Source organism: Miniopterus natalensis, chromosome 2, assembly GCF_054644295.1.
Source record: "Miniopterus natalensis isolate mMinNat1 chromosome 2, mMinNat1.hap1, whole genome shotgun sequence".
Lineage (NCBI taxonomy): Eukaryota > Metazoa > Chordata > Mammalia > Chiroptera > Miniopteridae > Miniopterus > Miniopterus natalensis.
In genome coordinates this window covers 8,680,467-8,705,715 of record NC_142082.1, presented here as the reverse complement: position 1 = coordinate 8,705,715, position 25,249 = coordinate 8,680,467, and the positions used below count along the sequence as shown (strand labels likewise).

Here is a 25,249-nt window from a genome sequence, read left to right as displayed (position 1 = left end):
AGGGAGCCAGGAGGGCTCTGAAAGGGGGAGGCCCCGTCAGAGGTGCATTTATTTGCTTCCTTGGTAAGTACCCATCCGGCCGCTTTGCTGGAAACTGCCAGGCCTGTCTTTCCACATCACACAGGCTTCGGGAATGACTCTCCCAAGGCCCGGGGGCTGGTAAGTTACTACTGAGGCTGTAGATTCCGTGGACACCTTCGAGGGTCAGGTGGACACCTTCGAAGGTCAGGTGGAGTTATTTTTAAGAGCTATAGGTGAACGTGTGGCTGTCTGCAGGGAGAGAGGGCAGGTTCGGTGGCTAGAGGTTTCTCCGGCCTGTACTGTTCCAAAGAAACCTGCGCGACCTGCCTGCCTGTGGCTGCAGAAGCAAGGCCGTGGCTCCTTTAAAGCTGTCCAGTGAGTGACCTTTGAAGGCGACATGAAAGTTCAGGGCTGCTCGGAATGGGGCTCCCGTGGGGTCCCCGGCGGTCTCCAGCCGCGCCTGGCGCTCTCCTCTGACCCGGGAAGCCCGCAGGCGCTGCACAGACCGCACTTGAGGACAAGCACTTGGGACGCGAAGGGCTGCGCTCGAGAAACCTCAAAACAGACGTAGCTGGTGGGGAAAACTATTAAAATTGTGGGCGGCAAAAATGAATAAAAATATTAAAAAGTAACTTAAAAAATGATGGGTGGCCTTTTCAGCACGCGGGGTGGAGGGGGAGCTGGGGTGATTTCTGTTTGATAGACGGTGCGAGGCCTGCCGCAGGTGGTTCCTTGACTTTCACCTCTTGCTGCCCACCAGGTGGATGAGCTGGATGCTCGCGGGTCCCCGGCTGACGGGTGGGGTTCGCGCCCCGCAGCCTGGCGCGAGGTCCCAGGAGGAAGCCCAGGGAACCCCAAGGCTGCTCGGGAGTCGCCGCCCCCCTGGAGCGCAGGCGGCTGGACCCCGGCAGCCCGCGCGGGGGCGCCGTCGGCACGCGGTGCGCGGGGCGGGCCCGGGAGCCGGGGCGGGCGCCAGGTGGCCCCGGGCCGCGGCCGCAGGTGCAGAGCGCGGCCGCCGGGAGGCGCTGGAGCGCGCGGGGCGCGGAGCCGACGCGGGAGGAGCCTGGCGGGTGGCGCGGGGGTCGCGGCGCTCGGGGACTCGCAGGGGCGGCGGGGCGCGGGTGGCCCGGCCGCGCGATGTCCGCGGGCCCCGGCGGCGCCGCGGGCGCGCCCTGGACGGGCAACGGCAGCGCGCAGCCCAACGCGTCGGGGCGCGCGGCGGGCGGCGGGGCGGCGGGGCCGCGCCCCCCGGGGCTGGCGCTGGCGCTGGCGCTCGTCCTCATCGTCACCATCGTGGTGGACGTCCTGGGCAACCTGCTGGTCATCCTGTCCGTGTGGCGCAACAAGAAGCTGCGGAACGCGGGTAGGCGCCCCCGGGGCCCTCTCACCTGTCCGGCCACCTGCCCGGAGCAGCTCCCTGGGCTGCCAATGGGCTTCTCCTAAAAAAAAAAAAGTTAAATTCTTTTTTCTTAACAGCTGGGGACTTGGAGCCATTTTTCCTAACAGAGACCGAAGCCCAGTCGGTTTACTTCCCTTGAACCAGCCCGCCAAAGATGTGTTTTCTTTCATAAAACAAGAATAAGGCTTCAATCCTTCAGGGGTAGGGAACTTGGGCAGAGTCGGGGTCTCTTTATTTTAGAGAAAAACCCCGCTGTATAGTTTTCAGTTTCTGAGGTTTACTAAATTGAGAGACACTCGATACAGGTTGCGGGAAGTTGCTCAAAAAGCCTTTTCAAATACTATCAACGAACCACCAATTGCTTGGTTTTAGAGAGAAATAACGTTCCCAACTTTGTTAAAATTCGAGGAAAATACTTTGGTGAAATAACGGTGCAGTCGTTTTAGCTGTGTTGTCAGGAGTAGCTTTCCATTTTTGAGCATGCAATTTCAAAAAACCATGGGCTCCCAAACATGCCTGGGAAAGGGACTGTCATTCCTCCAAGTCAGACAAGTTTACACGTTAAAAATGGAAATTGTTGTAATAAAGCGTGCATTTATATAACATACTCCTACAGCTAACCCTGTGCTTGAGTTACACCTGCTTTTTCCTCCAGGCAGTGAGTGGAGATTGGTTTGTCCTGGTGGGAGCCTGACCATGGCCCGGAGGCCCCTGGGTGGTCCGACCTGGGCTGGTGATCAGGTGCCCAGCTCTGTGTTTGGAGGCAGACTTTGTGGACAACTGCATGGGGAGGGGAAGGAACCTTGCATTTCACTTACGGTCTGTAGAAAGCAATATTTCTGTTCCAACCAGGTAATTGATCAGTGTTGGTTTTTGTTTTAAATTTTGTTTAACTCCCTTTTTCCCCCTACATTGCTTGAGACAGTGCATAGCTTAAGAATTAGTCAATAAGCACCTGATAACATGAATTGATTTTGAGTTAGTTCATAGAATAACCTCACTTCTTAGATGATTGGCGTAAACTAGAGGAATTCTGCCTTCAAGAAGAGGCTCCCAGAAGAAAACACAGGTGGTAAGCTCCTTGCCATAGGTCTTGGTGATTTTTTTAATCTGACATCGAAAGCAAACATAAACAAATAGAACTACATGAAACTGAAAAGCTTGTGCACAGCAAAGGAAACCATCAACAAAATGAAAAGGCAACATGCTGAATGGGAGAAAATATGCAAATGATATATCTGGTAAAGGGCTGATATCCAAAATATATAAGGAACTCATATGACTAAATAGCAAAAACAAACAAGAAAACTTATAATTCAATTTAAAAATGGGCAGAAGAGCCCTGGTCAGTGTGGCTCAGTTGGTTGAACACTGACTGTCCCGTGCACTGAGGTCCCCAGTTCGATTCCCGCTCAGGGCACATGCCCTGGTTTAGGGCTCTCTCATCAATGTTTCTTTCTACCTCTCCCTTCCTCTCTCTCTCTCTCTCTCTCTCTCTCTCTAAAAGTCAATAAAAACTTATTTTTAAAAGTTGGCAGAAGGTCTGAATAGACACTTTCCAAAAGAAGACATACAGATGGCCAACAGGTACGTGAAAAGATCCTCAGCATCATTAATCATCAGGAAAATGCAAGTCAAAAACCACTGTTAGGAATGGCTATTATCAAAAAGAAAAAAAGGAGAAGTGTTGGCGAGGATGTGGGAAAAAGGCACACTTGTGCCTTGTTGGTAGGAATATAAATTGGGTTAGCTCATATGGAAAACAGGATGGAGGTTCCTTAGGAAACTAAAAATAGAACTACCCTACCACTCAGCAGTTCCACTTCTGGGTATTTATCCGAAGTTAATGAAAACGCTAACTTGAAAAGACAGCTGCAACCCCATGTGCACTGCAACATTATTTACAGTAGCAGAGACAGGAAAACCTAAGTGTTCACTGATGGGTGGGTGAAGAAATTGTGGTATGTATACATTGGAATATTACTCAGCCACAAAAAGTATGAAATCTTGTCATCTGTGGCAACATGGATGGACCTCGAGGGCATCATGCTAAGTGAAATAAGTCAGAGAAATGCAAATACCATGTATGATCTCTTACATGTGGAATCTATAAATAAATAAATACAGGCTCATAGATATGGAGAATAGATTCATGGTTTCAGGAGGCGGGGGTCGGGTGGGGAGATTGAGGGATGGGAGAAATGGGTGAGTTGGTTTTGTTTCTTTGTTTGTGATTAGTTTAAATAAATTGATTGAAGAAGAAGAAGACAGGGCATGAGAAGGCCCAGTGCTGCGAGCATGGAATGAGAATTGTCCGTCTCAGCCGGGGACCGAAGCTCTCCCCGCTGCCCCCGTAGCTCTGGGTGCTGGGCGTGCTCTTTGATTGTGACCAGTCTGCTTTGCCCTCTCCTTGTTGCACTATTGACCGTCTGATTCCTTACATTAGGGTTCAGTGACAGGGCTTTGGCTTTGACTTGTCCAGTGCATTCCTTTGTTCCCTCAGAAAAAAATGGGGGAGAGAAAGAAGTTTGGGCGCCATGCTAACTGAATCCTCAGATCAGCCCCGTGGTGGGGGGCCACTGTCACCCTCGTCATGGGGGGTAACTAGGACACGAGGACACAGATGTGTGGAGCAGGGCTTTATGTACAGAGCTCGGCCCCCCAAGCTCGCTCTGTTTTGTCGATATCAACACTTGCAGCACCTGGGAAGTTTGCATCCTGCAGAACCTTCCATTTAAAAATATTCACATGCCTGGAACAATTCTACTTCTGATTTATGGAAAAGAACTTCTAGAAAATGCTCCTTCCCCATTGCTTTGCATTTTATTTATTTGCTAAGAAATTTTTAAAATCTTCACCTGAGGACATGTTTATTGATTTGAGAGAGAGAGGAAAGGGGAGAGAGAGAGACAGAGAAACATCGATCGGTCACTCCCATACACACCCTGACTGGGACTTGAACCCGAAACCTTTTGGTGTACAGGATGGTGCTCCACCCAGCCAGGGCTGCTAAGCAAGTTTTGATAGGGCAGTTTCTAGAATAGTACGTCCCCGCAGCTGGCTGGGACACAGACCCACCGTGAGCCCTGACCCGTGCAGCTTTTGAGCTTCGTGCTTTTGCAGCCGGGGTTTCGGACTCAGATGCCCCACGGTTGCGATTCAGAGCGCTGGGCACTCGGTGCGCGGTCATGTCAAACAGCGCTCGAGACAGTGGGTTCAAATACTTCAAATTGTTCCGTTTCTGTCAAATTTATTTTATTAAGGATGAAAAGATGGAAAGAAGAGAAGGGAAGAAATGAGATAAGAAAATAAGAATGTGAAGGCATTTTAAGCTTTGAACTCGTACTTCCTTTTGGGAAACTGGTGTAATCGTGGGTTATTTATGCCCCTCTCCTCCCCTCAGGGGAGCCTGCTGACACTTGATTTCCCAGGGAAGAAATTTAAAACGTTCAACAGGTGTATGCATGTCGGGGACATTGGTTAGAACACAACCCCCGGAGGCTTGGGTGCCGGCGAATGTCTGCTCTGCCCCTGGGCAAAATCTGATGCTGGAATGGGTGCTGTCAGCTCGTATCCCCTGAGGAAATGTCACAGTACGATGGGAAGATTCCTGCGCTGGCGCACGAGGATTCATACCCTTGCCAGCCACCCTGGGACCTGAGAAAGCCTCACTTCCCACGTTTGGCAAACACAGAAAGTATCTAGTCTTTTAGCCTCTCGCAGTTGCTGCAGTCACCTAGCGATGCAGGGACGCATGTGAAAAGGGAGACTTGGCCGAGTCTGCAGGGGAAACTGATGCGTACTTTGAAAAACATAAAGCAGGTCACGGAAGGTGTTCTTTTTTCCCATGTACACCTAACGGGTGAGTTCCATTGTTTAAAAAAATGGAACTGCAGACTTAGGATTTGTGCACTTTTCTAGATGTGCATCATACTTTAAAACCTCTATTAAAAATAAAGCAGGAGTGCAATAATAACTCGCCTGTTCAAAATCCAATTACCTGGCAATCTAACTTACCTAGAATATGGCCAATATATGGAAATAAGCCAAAAAGAACAGGCTTTCATCCGCAGTTGATTTGTTGTGCCTGAGAGTCCCACGGGGCTCTCAGGCTGGGTCCCCAGAGATTGCAAGCAGTCAATTAAGAGGAAGATTGGTGCGCGGAAAGAAACGGCACAGGTCCCAAGCAGCCTGGGTCCAAATGGACTCGTTCCAGCAGGTCTGAAAAACTGAACAAGCACAAGCTTTTGTGGGAGCATTTTGAAGAAGCAAAAGCCCCTGATTGCCATGAACTGCTCCTGAAAACCACACAGTGGTACAAAATGTGTTCATTAGATATGACAGTCGGCCGTCAAGGAGTGGGCCAGCCACGTACAGTGTGTTCTGCCTAAGAAGACAAGGACATCATCCTTTAGAAAGTTACCTATTTAAAGTGGTTTATTATTTTTTTAATTTGCTGCATAGTAAACTACCTATATTATAAAATATATATATATATATATTTCCCAGAATGATGTTAAGATGGCACCATGGACACTGTCGTAGGCCATTCTGACACTGGTTTCATTCAGGTCTATACTGAATATTATCTATATCCCTCCTGTATTACCACCCAGAGAGGTTCTCTAGAGTATGGAGAGAACCTGGGCTTTGGGCTCAGGGCTCTGAGTTTAAACTTGGGATGCAGCAGGGCCGTTTGGAAGATGCTTACAGGTAGGCATGCTTACTTCAAAAATATTATTTTTGAATTGAGGCATAACGTGCACACAGTAAAAGTGCACAAAACATAAGTGTACCGCTGGATGTAATTTTACATGTGTATATACTTAGGTGACCATCGCTTTTGAGAAATGATTTGACATAAGGGTGTTGATAGATGGCAGTATTATTATCCACAGTGTGAGCTAGAACTTACGGCAAATCTAAGTGCTGAAAACCACCAGCCTGAACTTTCTCTCTTGGACCGTCCACACGCAGATTGTTGCCTGTGTTGAACTGGACTCTGCTTGTGTCCGTTGCTCAGGCAATGAAGGCTGAGGCTCACTGCTTTCTTCCTTAATTGAACCCTTGGCCATTCTGTTTACGGTACCCTGGCTTTTATTTTCTCTTTCCCCTCCTTTCTTTTCCCTTCTCTTCCCTCGCCTTCTCTTTTCTTCTCCCCCCTTGTCTGTCTCTTGTTTTTTGGCCTCCAATATACGTTAATCACCATAATTATATTCAATCTCTTAGTAGAGGTCAGACGTGTATTTCTGTTTCCTGATTGCGACTGTTGTGTCATTTTTATACCAACAAAAAAGACTTGTAAGTCTTTTAATGGACTTATAAGCATGTTATATTCTAGAAGTTCTCTTACGGGTTTCTTAAAAGAGTATTGGGTACTTTGGCTCTTACGCTCGCCCACAAAATCATTCAAACCAGCAGTATGGCTGAAATAATACTCAGAATTGCTGGGTTATTGAGACTTATGAGCCCTGACACTCTGAGGTCTGATGTCTGAGCCTCCTGGGGTCCTGTGAGAATGGGAAAGAGTGGTGTACAGGGGCCAGTGGAAGCTTCACCTAGTAACTCATAGATGTCAGGAGACGGCTCAGGGACGTATGATGTTGGGGGGGGGAGGTGGGTTTTGCATCAGAGATGAGGTGGAAATAAGTAGAAAGCAATATATGCCACTGCTTATCAGTTGAGTGCTCCTGTGTTGGGGACAAACACATCAGATCCCATAGGCAAGTGTGGAAGGAGCCTGTGCAGAGAACAAATCCAGAATCTGACTCCAGGGCTCTTACTGAATGGATGGCTCTGTGGTTGTGGATGAGTCATCGTCTCTCCGGATCGTCTTCACATCAGCAAAATGATAGGGTTGAGCTAACTCCAGTGTCCTTTGATTTACATGATTATTAAACTCACTCTGACTTTGGAGATTATAATGCTATGAAATTGACTAGCAATAAGGAGAATTGTGGCTATAATGACATATTTGTATATCATGATAATCAGCATCATAAATCCGGGAAAGTATGTCCTTATGAAAGTGTGCCTCACGTGTCCTCAACTGTCTGGCTCACTTGTAACAAAGCTCTTAGAGACGAACGCCTCTTAATGACATCTGGTTTCCCTGTTTTACTTCCTGAGGGATGTTTACAAGTTTTAGAAATGTCCCATATAGTTTTCCCTTCTTGAAAGGGAGTGAAGTAACCAACAACACAGCCTGATTCAAGCCTCTTTGGGTGGATTCCTTCTGGTTGGGAAGTGATGGATTGCTCCTCTGGGACACAGGCAGCTTCTCATGAGTTTGGGTAGGATGAGCTGACCAATGGTGTATGTGCCTGGGGGGGGGCAATTTTCATGCCTCCAGGTAGGTCCCGGGGAGAGACAGGCTCTCCCAGGTCTGTAGAGACCCTTCAAAATGTAACTGACCACTCAGGAGGAACAGCCTGAATTGGCAGCCGCTGGCCATTTGGTCTGCAGCAGCATCCACGGAAAGAACAGTGGGCTTCACACGTGTGAGTGAGCCACTCTCACCTAGGTGTTCAAAGGCAGATGGAAGATAAGCACTTTTTGTTTTAAGTGTTTCTAAAATAATCACTCTCTCCTGCAATATCAGTTTGGGGTGTCCGTATTGAAGCCATAGATGTGGCTGTTCGCATGGTTTACTGGCGATTTAAACACCAGGGCACTGTGGGATGGTTATAGCCAAAAACATAAAACAAAGTAAAAATATCCATATATGAACCGGTAGCCCAAATCTCAAACGAAAATGAAGACAATGCATCAGGACAGTAATTTTGAGTCATTTTATCGACTCAGGAATTTTCTTTTTTCATTATTTTTTTCTTACGTTCCTCTGTTCTCCTCTCTGTAAGTGATGCTGCTCTGTGGTGTCCTTCATCTCCAGGGGCATCAGATGCAGGGTCGGTGGGACTGTAGCAGAGGCCTGATGCCTGGGGTACAGGCAATCGGAACAAGTACACAGTCTTCCTTAACAATCTCTTCTGGCACCTTCAGTGTAAATTGAGACCATCTGTGATAAAACTTAAGCCCCTTTTTATTGTTGTGGCGCATACTTCATTTTTCAAAAACCGCTGGCCATCTTTTGGTGCACATTTCCATTTAAAATAGGAATATATTACAGGACCATATCAAAGCAATGCCAGCTATTAAAGGCATGAAGTTTTTTAATCTTACAATTTGATTTTAAAATTTATTTATAATTTGTGTTTGAAACATTTTTCAAACTTGAGAAAATTGGTAGAATTTCACTTTGTCTCATGCTTGTCACAGACAGCTGATTTATTTCCGTTTCTGTGGATAAAGTAGAAAAATAACTTTTTTTGGTTTAGAATGTCAAGTGCTTTGTACTTGCACACCGAGCAATTTACAGCTTTTAAAGCACTTTCCCACATTCTGTTTTATTTGTCCTTGAACATCCTCCTCGGGTAGATAAGAAAACTGAAACCCAAAATTCACAGATAAGTGATCAGTATTTCTTATCCCTGCACACAACCCAGTGTGGTACAGTGGGAGGAGCAGGGACGTTGAAATCAGAAGATCCAGGCTGAGTCTTATATCTGCAATACTTTCATTTGTAGTATGTTTTGGGTCCAGTTCCTCAATCCCTCTGAGTCTCAGTTTCTCCATCTGTCCAGTGGGTGTACTTATCTCACAGGGATCCTAGGAAGATAAATTTAGGCACTGCCCATCCATCCATCCATCCATCCATCCATCCATCCATCCATCCATCCATCCGCCTATCACTTTGAAGCTATAAAATACTGTACAAATAGTGGCATTATTAAGTTATTAGTAGTAGGCATTCTATGATTAGTTCTTTTTGGCTTGTTTTTATGTATTAAATGCTCATTTTTTTAATGTACTTTTTAAAAGCAAGTGTACAATATGAATGGTAAGAAGTGAAATCAGTCAGAAACTGAAGATTTAAGATATAATTCTCTTCTGTGACCTTATGCAAATTATGCAAATTCTCTGACATCTCTGTTTTTTCTTTTCTAATAAACACTATTTCTCCACAGCAAGTAGGGCTGAGATTCTAATTATTTCAATATCCACCTTCTGAGAGACTGATTGTTTCAATATCCATGCTGTTCTCTAATTTAAAATGGATCAGCTCTGGTTAGACGTTATATAACTTACAAAGTGAGCCCTTGGAAAATTTTAGTACCCACCTGGCGCCGTGCATAGTTATTACAATATTGTTGACTATATTCCCTGTGTTGCACTTTACCTTCTGTGACTGTTTTGTAACTACCAATTTGTACTTCTTAATCCCTTTAACTTTTTCACCCAGCCCCCAAACCCGCTCGATCTGGTAACCCTCAGTTTGTTCTCTGTATCAGTGAGTCTGTTTCTGTTTTGTTCGTTCATTTATTTTATTTTGTACTTTAGTTTTCACATATCAGTCTTTCTCTGTCTTCTCACTTAGCATAATGCCCTCTAGGTCCATCCACTTTGTCAAAAAGGATCAGATTTCATTCCTTTTTATGGCCGAACAATATTCCATTGTTTGTATGTAGCACATCGTTTTTATCCAATGTCTAACCACAATACTATACACCTGAAACTAATATAAAATAATATGGAATGTCAACTGTAATTGAAAAAAATTACAAATTTCCAGTTATTAAAATAGTTGCAGCAATATAACGGGCAGCATAGGGAACGTAGTCAGTAGCATTGTAATCACTGTGTATGGGCTCAGATGAATATTAGAATTTTCGGGTGGCCACTTCATAAAATATATAAATGTCTAACCACTATGTTGTACACCTGAAACTAATATTATATGTCAACTCTAATTGAAACATGAATTTTAAGGAAGGAACAAAAATAAATCAGCTCTGGAAGCTACAGTAACTTTCTCAGACAAGGATTTTGCCATTCAAAAACTTAACACCTAAATTGTATGTACAGGCTTGGAAAATGCTTTCAAGCTAATGAAGTCAATGCTTAATATGCTCTCCAGTCTGATAGTATCTTGTTAATACTGTTGACATTTTCTCCTATCTCTCTCCATGATATCTGAAATTATTCATTCGAGGCATTTTTTTACTTTTTAAGACATTCTGTTGATTCCCCCTCACGCCCTTGCATGCTTAGCTGTTGTTTAGGGTGCCGTGACTTTTCCCCTGGCTTGTGTAGTTCATTATTGTGGAACCCTAAATTTTTCCACATTTGCCAAAATAATTGCCAGAGTCCCCTGGAAACCTTAAGACAATGGTTTCAGACTCCAAAGTACATGATTAAATTTGGACTTGACTTTTGGCTCCTCCGGCTATTCATCTCTTGAGAAAGTAGCAATTTTCAGCACTAACATAGATAAGATAGAGCTTATTTTTGCCAGCTTTCAGAATCATTTCTCTCTTGGCTATTTTGAATGTTAGCCAAAGATAAAATAGTTCTAAATTAAGCCTCCTGCTTTCATTTTTCACTAAAATCTGATGGTTCTGTTTTTTTGTTTTGTTTTGTTTGTTTTTAAATACTTGCTTTGAAAAATATCTGCTTAGAGGTCATTTTAAATTTCCATAGTGTCTGGAACCTAGTCTTCTCCTTATTAGAACCTTTAAAAATAATCACTAGGATACTTGAGGTGAATAGTAAGATCTTTGCAAGGTGCCTTGAATTTCTCCCCATTTTCCTAAATATTTTAAATTTGCCTAGTTTACAGGAATGCCCTATCTTCTATAAAAGAAATACACACACATTCAGGACTTTCTAGGCTACCAAAGAGGCAGTTAGTGGATTGTTTTTCAAGAAGCATTTGTGTGCGCAGAGCTCCGCGTGGTATCATCAGCATCCTCTGCTCCCCCCCGTGATGATGGCTCCTTCATCAGCACCCTAACATGCTCACCTTCCCGAAGGTTGGCTAATCAAGGGGACCTGACCCCCGAGGACTCTATGTGATCTCTCGAGAAATTTTAGTGAAGTGTTACAATGCTGCAAATGAGGAATAAACTTCTCGACTTTCTAGTTGAGGTGTTCTAAAAATAATTTTCCTACAAAGCTATATACTTTTGACAATCACGTTGAAGAATTTAGTCTTAGTTAAAAAAAAACACACAAGAAAAAGGGGAAAAAAAGTCTACTTGGTGCTAAATATTATTCAGGCTGCTGAGGGTAAATTGAGTTACTGAACTTATGGTGTAAAAGGATGCTTGCCTGCTTTGCTATTGAGCACTTTTGGTGCTTGTTGAATTGCATATTTATTTAGATAAATATTTATTGCATACCAAAGTACAAGACACAATACAAATGGTCAACAAATTCTTGTTTGATTGACAAAATGTAAGACACTGTGTGAAGCTTGTGTAAAACATGTCTCCTGTTTTCAAAGAGATTACTTTCTATCATGGCACTTCTAAAATTTCTGTCCTTTAATTTTCAAATAAGTATAAAACATGGAGTATAAAGATAGGACTAGAAAAGTGTTCATATAGCAGAAAACCTTCTCAAAAGAAATTTGAAAGTTGGTAGGTGGATGATGGTAGCTGGAGCTCAAAGTACATAGTGATGAAAATTTTTTTAAAAAAATGTTAGCTCAGGATGAAAGAAAAATAGGTAATAAATGGGAAATGGGAAAGCTACAGCACACATAAGGCAGAATTAATGAGAGAACTGCAAAGAAATTAGTCAGGAGTGGAGACAAAGCACAGCTGTTGAGGATAATACATTGGCCCCATATCTTTGGAAGGAAGTAACAGTCTGAGAAACAGCTCTTTAGAAACCCGCCCAACCGCAGCACAGAGCCGAAGGTCCGTCTGAGGTTGCCTGGCACCGGCCTGAGAGTGAGGCTGGGGGGTTGATATTCGTGCTTCATGAGTGAGGGGTCCCAGGAAGAACCTGAGGGAATGAGGGGAACAGGCTAGGGCAGAGGAAAGGGTCAAGCAAGGTGGGACCTCAGGTGGAGCCTACAGTTGGCCTGGCCCATGAGGCTGAGGCTTCTGGGCATAAAATCCAACCACAGAGAGGGCCGGCCTTTTGTACTCGGCTCTCAGGGGTCATCCTTACCTGGTCAACTGAGGGCAGTTCTCTGGGGATAGATGCAGCTCAGCCCAATGCAAGCACCCAGCACTCATCCAAATTCCAGAATAAATGCACCAGCCTGGCACAGGGGACTGGGAAGGGCACTATAAGGCCTGTGAAGCAGAGAGAACGTACAGAAGCAGACCAGAGACCAGGCTTCCCGTAGCAATGGGCACCCACAGCCAGCATTTTGAGGGGCGCACAGAAGCAAATTAATTCTCCTTGGGCCAAATCATTGCACAGATTTGATTGTTCCCAAATTCGGAAGAAGACAGCTAGAGCTGTAGAAACATTGGTGATGAAAACCTTGACGGTCCAAACTTTGCACAGTATTATATTGGGAAATAGGTTTCTCTGTAATTCGCATAGCAGCAGAGTGATGCACAAGTAGCTGTTCAAATGGAAGTCAGCATGAGACCTGCAGAGCGCGGGAATTTTTAAAAGCAGCAAAAGAACTGATAAAATATAACAATCTGGCCCAGGATAGGAAATTTTTGCACTCTCACCTAGCTGGGATTTCACTAGTTAATGATACAGGTGCAACAGTGCTAGTGCCTGATTGAGCCTGCTGAGCATTAAGAAAAAATGTGGCTTCTGCTCCACTTCCATGCTTCAGATCTTGTGCAACATTCCTGTCTGGACCATGTTAACACGTAACTGCCAGGAAGGGAATTCTGGGAAGCGTAGTTCCAGCTTAGCTAAATTACACAAACAAGCCCACCACAGTCCACCCCTTGGCAACTTGGTACCTATCTGTCTATCTATCATCTATCTATCTATCTATCTATCTATCTATCTATCTATCTGTCTGTCTGTCTGTCTGTCTGTCTGTCTGTCTGTCTGTCTGTCTGTCTGTCATCATCTATCTATCTACACACATATATACACACACATATATACATACACAAACACACCATACGTAACTTCCAGATAAAGGAAACATAATTATGCTCTATCTAACATAATGCAACTATCCTTGTAAAACTGAAAACCCACTCACCCTCTCCCCCAAAGATAACACAGTCTCTTTATTCGTCTTTGCATGATTTTCCTTACTCTTCTAGTCCAATCACTGTCCCCATTTGATATCCTGTAAGGGAAATACTGAGATGTGAGGTAACTACTAACACATATTAGATGACAGGGGGAATAGAAGAGGGAGAAAGACAAACAAAATAACCTCCCCACGCAACACACACACACACACATGCACACGCTCCACACACACATAGCAAATGTGAGTCGGCTTCCAGATGAGCTACCTGAAGCCACATCTGCGTAGAGTGTATGGCTTAATTTTTTTCTCCAAATACTTGTAAATGAGGTGAGTTCAGAGAAAATTAAACTAATGATTTAATTAATATAATTATTTGAACAGAAAAGAAGCATAATTACTACAGAGTAAATGGAACAGAGGATGAAAGCCATGAGAGAAATCTATGGCATCATTTGTGTTTTATTTGTAAGCCCTTTCAAAAATTAATCTGTATTGGGCCAGTTTGTCATCATGACATTCTGGGTAAAAATGTACTGTTTTGATGACTAATTTGAACATGAATTTCATATATTATACTTTTTTATTGAATTTATTGGGGTGACATTGATTAATAAAATTATACAGGTTTCAGGGGCACAATTCTATAACACATCATCTGTATATTGTATTGTGTGTTCACCACCCCAAGTCAAGGCTCCTTCCCTCACTATTTCCCCCCATACCCTCTTCTACCTCCCCCGACCCACATATATTCTACTTATTTTTAAAGTATTGAATATGTTGAGTTAAACATTTATTAAAATATGCCCACTTTGTAGTTTAAATATTTCTTTGGAATTTGAAATTGATCTGTAGAACAAATAAATTTGCACTTTATTGCTTTAATTTGGCCTCATATAACCACTTTTCAAATAAGTCATTTTTATGACAACTTCTCCAAAATTCCTAATTAAATGGCAAAATCTTGCCTTTTTTCGTCATGACTGCTATTTTACTTCACTTATTTATGATGTTTTTGGGGGAAAGTAAAAATAATAAAGGAGCTTCAAAGGCTATTTTATTTCAGATGTTGGGAGATGACAATTTAATTTACTTGATCAAGCATTTGAGCAAAATTCTCATCTGGATACTATTCAGGATACAAATATGAGGAGGACAACCTCAGGGGACTACAGTATAGAAACACAGGAAAGCCAAGTTTACAAATAAATATAATAAAAGGCAAAACATATGGTCCCTCTGTCTGGCACCCCCGCCCCCCCACCTGTCAAGCTCACTTTCTTCTTGATGCCTCTTCTCTCCCTGTACATACTCTTGTTATACTTCTTTCTCTATATTTTAATTTTGCTTCTTTTTCTAAGATCAAGGATCATAGGACCCTTGTCTGTTCATTCCTGTTTCCCCAGCACCTGTCATATGCATTTAATAAGTTTCTATTGAATGGAATGTATTATAATTTAACCTAAATTAAAATGGCATAAATAAAATGATCTAGGAACCTTCAAAAGAGGAAGCGCTTCCATGTGGTGGGGCAAACAAGTAAAATTTTGGGCAATTTTTATCTAAGGTGGAATTGGGAAAATAGGTAGCATTTTAAGAGTTAGGGGGAGGCCATTCAAGGCACAGGGAATAGTAACAAAGGCCAGTGAGCCACTGAACTAAAGAATGTACTAGCCCAACATCTTACACAATCTGACTGGAGTTCTTTTTTATAGTTTAAAATGTGTTGCGTTATTATGTTTATATGGAAAACTATCACTTCCTCTGAATAGTTAAGGCTTCATTTTTGTCCCCTAAGTTCCTTATACACCTAAGAAACCTCCTACCTTTTCCTGCGGAGGTAGGTGAGAGAGGTGTAGAGGCCGAACGTCATTTATCGAGCACTTGCTAGGTGACAGGTAGTGCCCAGCATTCGGTCCTCAAGCCCCCGCGGAGACGCTGTCATTGATTCCATCTCAGGGAAGAGGAACTGAATTTGGTGGGATAGTGTCACTTGCCCAGTGAGATGGCGGTAAGGACGGGAGCCAGCAATCTCAGCCAGACGGGGGCCTGACCCCCTTCCTCTTACCTGCAGCGTGATGGGCAGGGCCCTGTCCCACTCCAGGAGTGGGACTGGGGGGCCCATCTGAGAGCCGCTGCCCCCGAGGGCCAGAGGGCCTGGGACTTGGGGAAGTCACAGCAGGCCGGGGAAATGACAGGGCATGAAGCTTCTCAGGTAATGTAGAAGATTCCAGACCAAAGCTGTGATAGAGTATAGTGGACTCCAGGTTTTGCGAGCACAGGAGAGGCCAGCAGCCCGCCCGCCAGCAGCGGTGAGGGTGGAACATGCCTGGCCCGAGGCTGTGGCATCTGGGACCCGTGGCACCGACCTGACAGGGCGGCACACGGGCTCCCCTCCCGGCGGGAACAGCTTCCCCGTCACCCATCGACCCCCAGTAGCTGCGACGCCGGGTCACCCAAGTTGCAGGACGGCTCGGTTTTTCAATAACCGTGAAAGAAAACGGGCGCAGGCCGCGCGATGCCGGGGCTCACCTGTGCCCTCCAACCCCCTGTGTTTCAGGGAACATTTTCGTGGTGAGCCTCGCCGTCGCAGACCTGGTGGTGGCCGTGTACCCCTACCCCTTGGTGCTCACGTCTATCCTCAACGACGGCTGGAACCTGGGGCACCTGCACTGCCAGGTCAGCGGCTTCCTCATGGGCCTGAGCGTCATCGGCTCCATCTTCAACATCACCGGCATCGCCATCAACCGCTACTGCTACATCTGCCACAGCCTCCGCTACGACAGGCTGTTCAGCAACCGCAACTCGCTGTGCTGCGTGCTGCTCATCTGGGTCCTGACGCTCGCGGCCATCGCGCCCAACCTGCGCGTGGGGACCCTGCGGTACGACCCCCGCATCTACTCCTGCACCTTCGCGCAGTCCGTCAGCTCGGCCTACACCATCGCCGTGGTGGTTTTCCACTTCATCGTCCCCATGCTCGTGGTCCTCTTCTGCTACCTGAGAATCTGGGTCCTGGTCCTTCAGGTCCGACGGAGGGTCAAACCCGACGACAAGCCCAGACTGAAGCCGCAGGACCTCAGGAACTTTGTCACCATGTTCGTGGTGTTTGTGCTTTTTGCCATTTGCTGGGCTCCTCTCAACCTAATTGGCCTCGCCGTGGCCTCGGACCCTGCCAGCATGGTGCCCAGGATCCCAGAGTGGCTGTTCGTGGCCAGTTACTATATGGCCTATTTCAACAGCTGCCTCAATGCCATCATTTATGGACTCCTGAACCAAAATTTCAGGAAGGAGTACAGGAGAATCCTAGTGTCCCTCTGCACAGCCAAGATGTTCTTCGTGGACAGCACTAACGACGGGGCAGGCAGGGCCAAGTGCAGGCCCTCTCCACTAATGACCAACAATAACCTCATAAAGGTGGACTCCGTCTAAAAAAAACCAAAGCAATCCTGGCAAGATAGGAACCCTGCTCAAGGTCTGACTGATTTTCATGTGTGCCTCGCTCTTGACAGATGTCTAGGAAAACAGTGTGGTTGGAAAAAACCATGCTCGTAAGAGTCTGCCTCTGTACTTTCTGAGCTAATGTGTGATCAGCCTTCTGAACAAGTCTCGAATTCTTATCAAGAGAAACACAGAGCTATGTGTTAATTGAAGACTGCGGTACAGGGATGGAAAAGGGTAATTTTAAATAAAAATGTTGATTGTATTCAAATGGGAAAAGTGCAAACTTTTTAAAATTGCAAATGGGTGCCACAAATGTCGAAATTGCTTTCTTCCCTCCACTTTTTGAAGATTTTTAGTAGGAAAACAAATGATGTGTTTTATTTATAATGAATAAATGGAGCAGAATGAGGTAAAGGGAATGAGGGACTCTGCACAGTGAAAGGCTGAAAATAAATCTGCGATTAACTTGGCAACAATAGCCACTACAAAGTCTTCAGTTGGCGGTGTTGGCGTTGGGTAGCCATAGTCATGATCATAGATGGTTGTCACTCTATTAACAGTTGCATATTGAACTAGACAAAGAGCTAAGTAGATGACAGAGCCCTTTTTCAGTTGTTAACAACCATGGCATTTTAAAGCCATTGCTACATATAAAACTCTGTGTGACCTTATTGGACACTTGGCCTCTTATTTTGTCATTGAATATCATTATTATTCATGTCACTGACCAGCTGCTTTGAATTGATCTCTGTTAATTTATTGTCATCTAATCAGTTCAGTTAAAAATGACAATCCGAGAGCTGTAGATTCTTAGGTACGGTGCTGAATGTGTTTTAGGCTGGTCGTCTATTTGGGCAAGTAAATATCTAAACCAGAAAGTTTTTCTTTTATAGCTATCTCAAAACAATATTCTTTAATAATCCACTTTAGTATTTGATTGCCCTAGTAATTCTGAAAGTCTACAAGAAAAAAAATGCGTAAACTGTGGTTTCATAAACAATGGCTCTAGTTTACCCCAAATAACTATTTGGGACCACTGTGAGGTTTATTGCATAAAGTACTTCTCAGGAAATTAGGACGCTGTGTTCTTGTATTTTAAAGTTCTTCAACCAAACTATCTCATACTAGAATGAGTTGATTTGCAGCTCTATACATAAAAAAAGTGACCCGAATATATTTACTAGTATCTCTGTATCTAGATAACCAGAATCTCCATGGTAAGCTCTAGGGTCCATTATTTGGAAATATTCCTTTGATAACTCTTTTCATCAAGCATATTTGGGAACACTAAATTATGGTTTGTGGTGCTGATGGTGATGGCATGTGTGTGTGTGTGTGTGAATTCTCTCTCAAACTTTACCCATCAAGTGATTTATATGTAAACATTCTAGTCAGAACCAACATTCAAGAGCAGAGATAATTTTTAGGCTAACATTCCAAATTTTAGATAACTGAACCTTAAAAAATGTAACCATGTTAACTGAACTCTTTTTGAAATGTATTACACTTTTTTCTTGATGTTGAGGATGAATTACTATGTCGCTAACTGTATAGCATGATTGCTTTTAATAGAATTTTATTTCTTAATTTATGCATTAGCAAAAATACAAAATAGAAAATGTGCCTTTTAAAAAAGGTGTGCCAAGTAGAGTATCTGACCTGAAAATCAGTTATGTAACTTTAAAGTCTTGAAATGCTTTCTTCATACCATCAGAAAATTAGCTAATTAAAATATTTACAATGAAAAAGCAACTGATAAAGATCGAAGTCAAAGACCCAGATTTTCTCTAATGAAATCTCATTGTAGGAGCCCTGTGAGCTTTCAGGATATTATCACCGGTTTCTTCACCGTAGTATTAATAAGGAGAAAGTCCTTAGCTGATTGTTTTTTTCCTCCCCCCAAATTTAATTAGTTGCACCTGATTTTCCAGGGTACAAATTACTTTGTAGACTGTTTGGAAGATTAACTCTTTCAAGACTACTAGGTTACGATTACCCAATGACTGTGGTGTGGTCCAAGTTGGCACCTACACTGAGACTTGGAGTGGACAGGCCAATGAACTTGACCTTTCTCATTTACATAAACCATGTGAATATTATCGTTGGAGGGTTTGCCTTAATTGTATTCTCTTAGGGAAAATTTAAATCACGTAGGATTCTTTTTTGCCTTCGGTGGATGTCACTTTTACACATACGTTATTGTATTTCTTGTTTTAAATGTTTTTATTGATTTCAGAGAGAGGAAGGGAGAGAGAGAGAAACAGCAATGATGAGAGTCATCGATCAACTGCCTCCCACACGCTCCCCTCCTCGCTCTGGGGATGGAGCCCCAAACCTGGGCCTGTGCCTGACCAGGAATTGAACCCTGACCTCCTGGTTCATGGGTCAATACTCAGCCACTGAGCCCCGCTGGCCGGGCTATTATTGTATGTCTTATACCTGTTGCAACAGATTACTTTGGGACATATTGCCTGTACTTCATTATGTAAGCTTCATATTTCACACAAAATATGATTTTTTTTAAACTAAAGAAATTAATAGATAGCATAGATTGGGGAAGACGAAAGGAATAATTTCACTTTCTCTACTCTACTGCATGTTTCGTTACCAAATATTTGTATATAACGCATTCACATGCATAAACCTGACAGTTTTCCTGACCAAGCAGCAGAACTATGGTTTTAAATATTCTGGGAAGGAATATGAGAGAATAACCATTCTTGGGCATTAAATCCACAATTGCTCACTGAATAAAAACATTCAACTGGAATAATAATTTTGACCACTTTTCAGACTCCCTGTGATGCATTGTCAAATATTCCGCCGTGAATAAGTGAACACATTTAGAATACAATAGATACATTTCAAGTCGCTTTAAATTACTAAATTGTTATATTTGGGAATTACCTGAGCATCACCTTCTCTAAGCAGACTTTTCTTTTCAAAAAATAATTTTTACAATTTCTTTTGCACTCTTCCTTTTACTTTCCTCTACTTTTATGCTTGAAAATAAAGAATCTCCATTCGAAAAATATTTTTTGTACGTATAATGTAACAAAAATGAACAGGGGAAAATTCAGTGACAAATGGGCACCAACAGATTGCCTGGTAATCGTAATATTTAGAGGCGTGTGATGGAAGCTGTGGTGCCACCTTCCTGAAATGTTGGGACATCTCCCGTTCGGGCTCAGCTGGTGCTTACCTACCACCAGGGCTGATGGAGCCAAGCGCACAATCACCTGGTTCCACAGTGGCAGAGAGAAGTGTAAGTCAACCGTGGGATGTCCATCGAAGAGGGACACATAATGATGCTGGAATCATAAGCCTTAATGACATTTTGCAATATTTACCATCTCTAGAACAGAAACATTTTCAATTAATAAAACAATTTACGAACGCTTCTTACTGTTCAAGAGTTTAAGAGCGAGAGAGAGAGCGTGCAGGGGGCCGTCAGGTATTGTGTGCTTTAGCCAGTTGGCTGCTTTTTGTCTCATCTCTAATGTCGATGGTCTTAGGGAACATGAAAGCGCCTCCACAGCTCTGAAGAGTCTGAAGGTGATTTAGATGTTGTGCTGGGTTGTTAGGAACGATGACATAACGCTTTGTCCCTAGGAAGCGGTACCTTTATTCCGAGGACACACTGCTGAGTCCTGGCTGCAGAAGGGCTGTGGGAACGGGCCCCTTTCGAAGCCAGCTGGTTCTTGCTGCTGTTAGACACTAGGAACTGATCCCGTGTTTCCTTGTGCTACCCTGGTGCTCTGATTTCTGACACAACTGCCACTTTGAGGTGAGCGATACAAACAAACCTGGTCTATTAAGAGTGGAGAAAATAGTTTGGGATAAAAAATAAATTGTACAGTCTGTTTCCAAGATGTGTTCAACAAACCTCTAAGGACTCTTGAGTATTGGTGCCTAGCAAGTTACAATAATGTCATTGACTCTGTGACCACTGAGCTAGAGAATAAATGTTTGTTTAGACAACTCAAAATCGTTACCCTGGGTTCAGACATTGTTTTGTACTTCTATCTATTTTCTTCATGGGGTATACATGTAAATAAAAGCCTAAGATGACTTTTTCAAAAGACAATTTTTATAATTTTGAAAATGCAGCCCATGATGTAATGTACGTGCATGTTTTCTACTTTTGTTTATTGATGTCTGTACCTTGTTACCGCCGGGGACCGACTTCAGTGGAATCTTTGCTTGTATATGTTTGTTCTAATAAATGGTAGATTATATATGAAGGTGTATCTTGATGTGTAAAATGAATATGATTTCTTGTAATTATTTTCAAGGTGGTCAGTTTGTCTTTCCTGTTATTGGTTGAGAAGTCAATAAAATAAAAGTTGGTTAAGGGTGGAGAGTGGTTTGATAATTACTGAAGATATGTGTCTGTTAATGGACAAGAGACCTGTCTTTCTTTTTTGGCCTTTTTCTTAGCAGAATTTAAACTGCCCAGTTACTCACATTTTCACATATCCTATATTTACATGTTCTTACCCATCATGGGAGGGAACTGAATTTAACTGAACATCATTTGTTCCAGCTTCATATGTGCAGCCAACAAGCTGACTTCTATTCCGAATACAAATTTGTTGCACTATTTAACAAATGGGTTCTGTAAAAAAAGAGAGAGAGAAAGAAACATTTCTTAGTATAAATGTATGGGGTGGATTCTTTTATTTCTTCTTGCAACCTCTTGGGGTGGGGTGGGACCTTTGCATGATCATTTCATAGAATCATTGAAGGGACCTTAGAGGCCAAGTTCAAGTCTAACCCCTCATTTTACAGACAATGAAAATGTAATTCATTAAATACTGTGTCTCACCAATGAGCTACAGAGAGAGAGAGCTGAGACTGCATTCATAAAAATTTAGGAAATATTGGGCACCTGTTATTCTCTGGAAATTGTGTCAGCTGGTAGGGATAAAGTGATGAATATAGTGTTTGCTCTTTAAAGGGCTTCCCATGTCATAGGAAGGACACGCTAACACATAATAAAATGCACTGAGGCTGCTAGAGTCACAGAGAGAGACGTCTAGACGCAAGTGCACAGCACGTCTGTGAAGTAGGCTGTCTTTTCAAAAACTCAAGACTGAATCTGACTTAACTGGAAATTGCCAGGAAATACAGGGAGCAGGTCACATATTAACATCACAGAAAGCGATCAGCAAAATCCCACTTATACCCAAACCTATGGGAAAACAAAGGCTTTCTCTAACAAATATTTGAAGGGAAAAAAATGTCAGGGAACCTAAAGATTAAAAGAGACTTTTATGATAAATCAACCCTTGTAATAAGTGGATTTGTTTGAGACAAACTTATTTTTAAAATTCCATAATACAAAGTTGAAATGTAAACAATACTAAATATTGACAATATTGAGGTATTATTAGTTACTTTTAAGGGTGTGCTAGTGGTGTTTAGATTAAGTTAAAACAACTGTCTTTTAGAGGTGCATGAGGAGGAATTTACAGGTACAAAAAACGATCTGACTCTGGGATTCGCGATAGGAGTGGAGCGGGGAGGAGGGAGGTGGCCTTATAGAGGGAGCAAAATTTACCTTGAGCAATTTCTTCTGTAGTGGGTGATGGGCACCTGGAAGGATATTACATCTCTTCCTCGCTTAATGACTTAATTGTGTCTGGAAACCCTGCTGTTACCTGAGAAGGAGTAAAATGAAGAAAAACTTTCTAGTCATTTTAATGGGAAAATTCATGTATTCCACCCGACCCAACATACCAAGATTTTTCGAGGATCCCTGTTAATTAAGACTAGTAAGTGAATCTTGATCCAAATATAATTATCCATATATTGAACAGTCTTGGGCATGTTTCAGCTGTATTAGTGTACTATTTATGATTGTAATTTTGTGACTAATGGCTGCAGTTCTTAGCGCCTCATCTCACAGTGATAAAATCAATACAAAATACCTTATTTTAATGGTTCTATTTTGGCATTACAACTTTGAAAAGTGTCTTATTTTGGAAACTAGGCCAGATCTAAGTACCCTGCCCCATTTCTTACAAAGTTGTTTAGAGTTTGTACTGATTTCTAAGAATTTATCAAGTGAGGGATAACTCTAATAACAGCAAAAAAATGCTCCCTGAAATGGAGCTGTGCCCATTTTTAAAAAGAACTCAGTATTTCTAACTTTAAACCAGGCCAAGTTCATGATCTGAAGGAGGTGAAATGCTTGATCCTTAATCCTAATTTTACAGAATTCCACCATCTTCATGTCATCTCCAAGCTGGTCTCTTTGCTTTTTTCAATATATGTTGCAACTGAAAGGAAATAAAGGGCTGTTATAAATAATATCACACTGAAGCCGTCATTCCCCAGAAGTCATCAGATCACTCCTGCTTGGAGTCTCAATTTAGACGTTACTCCTTCTAAAGTTTTCCTTGATTTCCATAGTAGCTTGTATACTTCATATTGCTAACAAACTCTCTTTCTGTACTGTTCCTAAACTCCTGTGAGCTCCAGGAAGAGAGAGAGAATGTCTCATTTGCTTCTATAGATGTAGAAATATCTAGTTCAGGTTTGTTAGAAGTAATTCATATGTCTTAAGATTTTACTAAATTTGTAGTTTTATACTCAATGTGATTATTATGTTTATTTTTAAAAGTCAGCTTAAAATCATTAAGTGTTATAAAGGGCCCAAGTACATACATTTCTGAAAATATTCAGAAAGTCTCCATTAGTTGCAAAAATGAAAAAGTTTCCAAAGGTTAGATTGAGACCAAGAGCCTGTAGAGGAGGGGGGTCAATGAAAAAAAGGGGGGAACATCTGCAATACTTTCAACAATAAAAATAAATTTAAAAAAAAGGAAAGGAGTCCTGCTGTAGCCCAGACAGCCCAGTAGGGTTTCTTACGTGCAGTTTTAGTAACTAGGGATAGTACTCCCAGCATTCCTTAATGACTGTCTAACTTCCACAGACAGTTCTGGAGTAGCTTGGATGCTCCTGATGATAGGATTAGCACAAAAAAGGCCTGAGTATGCTCAAGGTGCTGGGAGGAAATTGTTCAACAGGAGTCATTTCTTTCAAGAGCTTCTGAAGAGCTCCTGTTATTGTGTGAGCCATTTTGGGTACTTATATGTTGAGTTCTTAGATTCTCACCTATGAAGGGAGTGATATTTTTATTGAGATTATTTACCTTACTTCATTTTCCTTCTCACTTGCAAGAAGGTTTATTGGAAAAGGCACTGGATCAGAAGTTAAAGGACCTGAGACACAATTCTGTGTGAAGTTGAACTTGAGCTGTCTCACCTGCAAACTTTCAAGAGGAATGGCTGCCTTACCTGTTTAAGGGATTGTTTAGTAGTAATTCAGGTAATGTGTGGAAAAGCATTTTGAGACTATAAAGGGTTCAAATGTAAAGGAGCATTATTATTGTTTTTAACTTTTAAGTCATATTTTTTTTCTATTGGACTAAAAATATTTAAACATTCTTTTGTGCTGACTGTCCCACCTTAAAGCCATCCAGAGAGGAGTCTCTTTGTAGTATGTGTAGAAGTGTCATGAAATACATGAAAGACCCCAAGCCTGAGCCTAGGCCTGAGAACCAAAACCAAGTGTGATGCCTTAAAAAGCTTCTGGCTGCCCCTGGGAACTCAGGCAAAATCACATGCTCCTATTCCTGCGTCCCGCCCCTCATCCCTCCTCTGTCCTAGCAGCCTTCCCAGCCTTCATAAAAACACAGCCATGGAGACGAGAAGGAACTGGAACAGGGTTGGAAACAAAGGTGGTGAATCAGGGGATAGGAACTTGTGGAGTGGGCACCAGACCTCGTTCATGTCGTAGGAGCTGGTCCAGGGAAAGGGGGGCGCTTTCCTTGGGTATGGATCAAGGAGCAAGGATGCCTGAAGCCTCAGATTTTAGGGTGCACGTAGCTTATTGTCCAAAGTGGAAGGTCAGTGACAAAGCAGGCACTCAATGAATCAAGAAATACGTACAACTTGTTGAGTGGCAAGCATTTTTAATACATATAAATGGGGCAATGACTCTTCCCCACCGAGCATTAACTCTGACAGTAACCATATTCGGTAGGTACCACTTTCACCCTCATTTTACACGTGAGAAAGTTGAGACCCAGAAAGTTTAAGTAGCTTGCTCAGGGTCACACAACTAGTAAGCGATGGAGCAGCGACCAAAACCAAGCCAACAGACTCCCCAGTCCCTGTCCTGTTTGACTGTTCTGCAGAGAAAGCAGAGCCCAGGACTCTTCCTGAAAGCCACAGGACACCCAGGGAGCAATTCTCTGATGCCTGATGGATGACTCCTAGGCAGCAAGGGGGCTTCTAGGGCACTGAGCTCTTCTGGACAATTGATTAACTGTTTAGTGGCATAAATAG

At 42.9% G+C, this 25,249-nt stretch overlaps 1 protein-coding gene across 1 annotated transcript; it reads left to right on the top strand.

Moving 5' to 3' along the window:
• Nucleotides 1–1,158: 1,158 nt before the first annotated feature.
• On the top strand, nt 1,159–16,880 carry MTNR1A (melatonin receptor 1A). The gene is made up of 2 exons (XM_016208993.2): nt 1,159–1,384; nt 16,012–16,880. Exons 1-2 carry the CDS (start codon nt 1,159–1,161, stop codon nt 16,878–16,880), a joined length of 1,095 nt encoding a protein of 364 aa, XP_016064479.2.
• Nucleotides 16,881–25,249: the final 8,369 nt, after the last annotated feature.